The 7,110-nt window shown below is 28.8% G+C and overlaps 1 protein-coding gene across 1 annotated transcript in view; it reads right to left on the bottom strand.

Moving 5' to 3' along the window:
* Positions 1 to 2,199, bottom strand: part of LOC107462184 (protein ULTRAPETALA 1) — a 3,162-nt gene extending 963 nt beyond the window's left edge. The window contains 3 exon segments of the mRNA XM_016080749.3: position 1; positions 4 to 234; positions 1,515 to 2,199. The exon segment at position 1 is cut by the window's left edge and continues 66 nt beyond it. Of these exon segments, the coding sequence (XP_015936235.2) occupies position 1; positions 4 to 234; positions 1,515 to 1,749 (467 nt within the window). The 5' untranslated portion in view covers positions 1,750 to 2,199.
* Positions 2,200 to 7,110: the final 4,911 nt, after the last annotated feature.

Below are 7,110 nucleotides of genomic sequence, written 5' to 3'. Positions count from 1 at the left end.
TCCTCTGCCGGAACCTGCGCTGTTTGTTGCACTCCGTGCAACGGATGAACTCGTCACGGTGGCAACCACGCACATTATTGCTTGCAGCTTTGGAAACTTTATTATAGTACTTGAGTAGAACTGTTTTGAATAACGGAACCTTCTCACCATTAACTATTACCCAAATATTATTCTTCCATTTCCTCGCTGTCTCTCTTCCAGAGTGCTTCTCAAATGCAGAAGGAGTCATATTGTCTAACAATAAAAGCATCATTAAGCAAATAAGATAATGACATTGACAATGTTCTGTTTCTAAATAAACAAAACATTCTGATTCAGCGGTATATAGCATGGAAGGTAGTAAATTGAATTTCAAAACACTTTACTCAGCTCATAAATGACACACTAAACAAGCACATTACAAAATAACCATACAACAAAGGAAGAATCCAATGAGTGGATCAACTTTCCAACTTAGCATTCAAGAATCAAACAGACTAATCAAACTTGCTAAGTTGCTACTTCATTCAATTTATCCATTTTGGCTCATGAAATATTCCCCTCAGAAGCTGCTTAGGAAAGAAGATATAAATATCAATCATAAAGACATGCTACAATGATACTTCACATAGAATTTAATTAAGTTTCAATAATCTCAATCTGTGTAACAAGCCATATGGAGCAAAAATATTTTAATAATGCCTTCTGTTCAAATTTTCATGCATAAACATTAAAATTCATACTACATTGTGAAAGCAAAACGTATAAGAATAGATAAAGAGATAATAGATGCATGACATAAAGATAACATGGCAATGCATATGCATGGTGCATCAAAGAATATTTTCAGAAAGTAACCTCTGCCTGAAGCCAACTTTTCCCAGCTACTAACGAAACTGCCTAGTGAAAATATATAACTTCTATGACCTACGCAAATACACATAGCTTATTCCCATCATACACATGTAGTTAAGATAATATTAATATTTCATACCCTATCAAGAAGAGAATGAATTAAAGCTATAAAATATAACCAAAACCAAAACATATAATAGACTACTCTGCCAGCTTGACTTCAATGGCTTCTAAGAGGCCTATAGAATGGCATCAGCCATGATAGAAGCACATATCATAGTCTCAAACCAAGTGAAGTTTTAACCCCCAAAGCCTACATGGTTATTATAACTTCCACATTTACATATTAGTATATAGTATATACTATATAATATAATATAATATTAAAGCTGATTTAGAGAAGAAGAAAAATTAAAGTAGCGTGTTCACTTAGACAAATCAACATACTTAAAACGTGTGATAAGCACGAAAATGAGCCTTGACTTGTACAACCACCACCACAACCATCATCATAAAAAAGTCTCACAAAACCTCAACGAAAACAAGATTAAACCAACCCTACATTCACACCAATAAAAGTCAAACCAACACCACAAAACATGCACTGAAAAATGAACATGCACATGAATCAAAACTAAATCTTCACACGATAACTCAGGAGAGAGAGTGTGAGATGAAACCTTCGTTGCAACCAGGAGTGCATTCACAAGAGATTTGGAGGCAGCCATTAGAGAAAACCCTAAGTCTTCCAACAGCATCACCATATCTGTGACTAGTGCATCCGCACGTGACTTCAACACAGTCACCACCAACACGCTTCACACCACTCAAATCCTTAAGCTCATCATCACTGAACACACAAAACCCATTATTATTATTATTATTCTCTTCTCTCGTCTCACACTCGCTCTCCATCTCTCTCCACAAAAGACTCTGTTTTTGGCAAGTGGGGTATATATAGAAGGTAAATCAAATCAAGGGTCGAGAGTTACGCGGCGAAAAATCCACCAGAAAAAGGGAAAGTACAAAAAGGGTATCCCTCAAAAATAAAAAAGATTGAATTTTTGTACGCGATGGAAATACCCAAATGAAAAAGTAGAAGAGAAGAGAAGCAGACGACCCTAAATAGCGCGGTTACCCCGAGAGATCTGGCATAGGAACGTTGAAATATCAGAGAGAGAGAGAGAGAGAGAGAGAGAGAGATGGGGTTGGTGATGGAGTTGAATGAATGAGCTGGCTGAGGAAAACAAATGTTGTGTTGTGTTGTGTTGTGACTTGTGAGGGTTAAAACTTAAAAGGGCCTTCTTATAAGGTGCTGCTTTGCATGATATGACAGTAAAATGAGAGAGAGAGAGAGAGTGAGTGAGAGAGAGAGGTTGCGTTGCTTTGGGGTAAGGATTTCTTTTCTTTGGTTTATAGGAAGTCCCTGTCGTGGAACGAGTCGAGGTTTTTTCGATTGTTGTTGATGTTGTTGCTCTTCTGATTCTGATATATTTTTACTCCTATTTTCTCTTTCTTTTTTTAATTTACTTCAATTTTCTTTAGGAAGTTGCAGCAGTGTGTGACTGTGTCCACTGTTCTTGGGAGAAGTTAAATTTCAAGTTCATAATCTTTTATTAAATTAAAAATTAAAAAAGAGACTAACTCTGAGGGTATATTGGTATAATTTGAGAGAACAATGTGGTTCTGTATGTAGCACTGCATAATCTGAGATATGATTCCATTTTTTTTTTTTCTTAACATGATTGATGTGAGTTAAAGAAGCTTGAAAAAATATATGGAGTACATGTACATCCATTATGTTTTTGACTAGCAATAGGATTTGAAGTAGATGTGGTACATTAAAAAAATAATAGTACTAAACTACTATCATATTCATTATAAGGACTAGGTTGCAACCTAGCTAGTATTATGGTGATTTTTGCATATACCTAACTACTAGTAGTACTTTTATGATGCATTATGTACATTAAAACTCCAAAACTACCTTCACCCAAAAAAAAGGTATAGAAAGCCCCAAAATCTCCTTATTTATTGTTGTCATGGTCTTTCCCAAGAAAAGGGGCATGAATAATGAAGTGTACTACAAGGAAGCCAATGCAATTATAGCTGTTCATGTTCTGCTTTTGATTAACTTACTCCAGTCACAACCTTATAGTCTTATATAGGCTTATAATAGTTTTTTTTGGGTAACTATTACAGGCTTATAATAGTTAGTTATATAAAAAGCATCTTTAATTAACTTCAATTACTATAAAAGTAAATTTATAAATAATTTAATTTTAATATATTATTAATAATTTTAAAATTATTTTATATGTGCATTCACATAATATCAAGTTAATAAAAATAATTATCTTTTATTGACTACATAAATAATTATCTAAAAGAGTAAATATAATTGGACAACTATGTAAATTGTTGTACAGTATCTAACTATCTATGCATAAAAATGAACTCTTTTATAAAAATAAAATTTTAAGGTTTTAATAGCATTAAATGCTTATAAGTTATAAGGTTTTTTTGTTAATATAAGTTTGCATTCTTAATAAGAGGTTTTAACAAAATTCAAAAAAGAAAAAACTAAATCTTTAAGTTTGGGTAAAACAAAAAAAAGTATAGTATATTCAAAAAATATTAGTTAAATATATTTCCACTTGTTAAATATATAGTTAAGTCAGTAAAATAATAGGTTTTTTTTTTAATTAGAAGCAGTTAATAATTTTTCTTGGACACAGATTACAATAAACTGTTTAAGGGATGCACCTTTTATGGTAGAATTTTTATATGGAGATAATAATATTGACATTTTACTTCACTAGTTCTTAGCAACTTGAGCATATATGACTCAAATCCATCACTAATATATCATCTTAATGGTTTTATGGCAGGAAATTGGCAAGATACCAATTCACATCTATTGATGATACACACACAAAAAAAAATTCTTCAATTCTCCAAGAAAAGGATATCTATTGGTAGATTGGGTAGCTAGTTCTAAGATATATTCCCAGCCTCTTACTTATTGTGAAACACCAGTCCTGTCAAAAAAGAAATTCTTACTTTTCAAACTTTGAATTCGTTTTGGTAGTCACTTTTATTTGTGCGCCATAGGCATAAACACTTTCTTTTGTGAGAGAGATTAATAACAGAAGGTTTTGTTCCCTTTCTCTTCCATTATTGTCCTTATGAATGTATTCAATGATGATGTTACTCCACGCCAATACCAATAAAATGAAAACCATGCTATCATAATAACAAGATTATAACCACCAATTAATTAACCATGAGACACAATAATATTGAAGCAAGCATCTCACTATAGAAGACAAATTTGATTTATGAGAATCCATGACATATATGTGTCTGATCTGCTAAACAATCAAATATTATGTCTGATGCAACTAAAGTTGTAGACAATAATTATCTTAGCATTTGATTCTGGAGCATATTTAATTTGTCTCGTATATAAGTTATCATGCCATCAAATTTCGATTGATTTAGTAGTTAACTCACTAATTTATTTAAATAAGTGTTGAAAATTAAAATTTCGCTTTGTACATGCAGGTTCAAATCGCGACGAATTAATCTTTAGCCTGTGACATTAAAAAATACAATGAACAACAAAAAAATAAAATTATGATGCCCACCGTCCTAGTACTGCATATCTTAATTGCTCTCAACTCACTATTTTGAGATGGCAGAGCACTATATATAACAAAAATAAATATATTTTTATTTCATTGTATATCTTTTTATATCTGTCCCAATATAATAAATATATTTGTATTTTATCTTGTTCATATATTTTGTGTGCATAAACACCAACCAAATACTACCTAATAAAAACACTAGATGAGTAGTGTGACACAATATCTGAAAAACATCATGTTTATCCAACATAATCATGATTATTTGATGACACCTTAATAGTCCTCATCAAACCTGCATTGTTTCATACTTTATAGGCCAAAGAGGAGACGTTACTGGATACTCACTTACTCAGGGTAATAGGTGAATTACACATATACATGACTTTGAAAAAAAAAAAGAGATTTCATATAAAAGTCACTATTATCTTATATCTTATATGTTTAGTTAAAACATTATTTTTGTTAATTAATAACATGAATATAATTTTTTCAACCACTAGTTGAAAATTAAGAATTTATAGGTAAAAGTAATAATAAGGGTCCTCCCTAGATTGGAATGATATTCGGATACATACACTGTTTGTTGGCAACATGAGTTTGACAAAAAGGCAGAGGATATGCATTGATTCCATTGTCTCATCTTTATATTGTAAGGTATATATGACTACAGGAAAAATATATCAAAACCAAAAGAAAAGACTGAAAAGTTCAATAAATACAAGTCTGATTCCTTTTGTGACTGTGGCATGCTATATGGTGGCCATTGTATTTTTGCCACCAAAGACTATATAATAGTGTCTTCATTATTCTTGCCGTCAAATAGTTTCATATACATGCATGATGCATCCTCCAACCACTGTTCCAATTAGTGCAGCATAGCGTATATAATCTCCAACAAGATAATGTACTCCAACCTTTTTCCAATTTTTTTATTATATGTTTTCACGACAAAGTACTGCTTACAATGATGACAAACTTTTCCACTTTAATGATCACAAGCAAACTGGTTTTAGCCCCTGTAAAAAGAGTGTCATCTATTACTAATGAATAGTCAATGAAACCGTTAGAATTTAAGAAAGAAGCCTAGAAAAATTATTGTGTATTGAATTATTGATAAATACAAGATTAGTGTTAATTATTTATAGAGATATTTATTATTATCATAAATATTTTTAATCAATAATTAATAATTACTAACTACTAACTATAATATAATATTATTAATTCATATTATTTTAGTATTTTTTTAGCTCAAGTAGAAACTAATAATAAAATTATTTTTTATTTAGACACTAGATTTTAAAATTGAATAAAATGATATTTCTTAGTGAAGATATCAATTATTTGATCTAAAATTCTAATAACTATTAGACGAATAATACTACTAAATAATTGTTGTCATATAAAATAACAATCGTTCTCAATGCATCTAATTTGTTCATAAAAAATATTATTATGAACAATCTAAATAGTATTTTTCTTATTACAATAAAGATATTATTCTAACATAGGATCCCCTATATATAATGATGACAATATTGAAATGCATAATATATATGGTAAATGGTGTGATTTGCATGTGTAAGCGATAGTCTTGTTTGGCTAATAAGTTAGTTTGAGGCATTAGTCTTTATATATTAGGCAGCATGCCATTATGATTCATTAAGTAGTGTGATTGAAATATGTTCGGTGCCGCCTTTGACTTGTTGCTACTTCACAATGATTTGTTTTCTTCAATCTTCACCATAACATGCCATGCCATATAATCCAAAATCCAAAGTATAGAATTGAGCATACATTCAACACCTAATAAGGTTGAAGACTTGAAGGAGCACGTTATTTAGATGAGTCAAATTCATCATAGCTCAAACATTAGACTATTAGTCATAGTTATTAAATCCAGATCGAACCGACCGAATCGAAAAACAATGAACCAAATTTTAAATCGATTTGGATTAATATTTTAACTAGACAAACAAACGAATCACACAAACTTAAAAATCCGGTAAAATCTAATTTATTATCAAATAGAATTATTAATTTAATTTAAAAAATAAAAAATTAAATTTATTATTATTCAAAAAAAATTATTATATATTAAATAATATATTTATTAATTTTTATTTTATTATAAAAATTATCTAGATTATAATACTAATATGTATTAACCGTATTTTAATATTTATTATTTATATATTTAAAAATTATATTTAAAAATTATTTATTTAGTTTGATAATAAATAATATTTTTAAATTTAAATAATTTATTAATTAGTTTGTACTTATTATACCATATATTCATTAATTTATTCAAAAAAGAATATTAATATAATGACAAAATTAATCTAAAAAATTAAAAATTAATCTATCTTATAACTGATAAGTAATTAAGTTAACTATTATTAGGCCAACTTAAATTAATTAAAAATTATGCTATTTTAGTTCTCAACCATATTATATATATCAAAATTTAACTCTTAAAATAAAATATATATTATAATATAAAATATATATTAAAAATAAATTAAATTAAATATGTATTTATACATAAATATATATATATAATGATTAATTTTATTTAATTAGTGATTAATTTTAATATATAAATAATATTTTTAAATAT

This window comes from Arachis duranensis, chromosome 8, assembly GCF_000817695.3.
Source record: "Arachis duranensis cultivar V14167 chromosome 8, aradu.V14167.gnm2.J7QH, whole genome shotgun sequence".
NCBI lineage: Eukaryota > Viridiplantae > Streptophyta > Magnoliopsida > Fabales > Fabaceae > Arachis > Arachis duranensis.
Note: the sequence above shows the minus strand (reverse complement) of the source record. Positions and strands in the feature narration are given on the sequence as shown.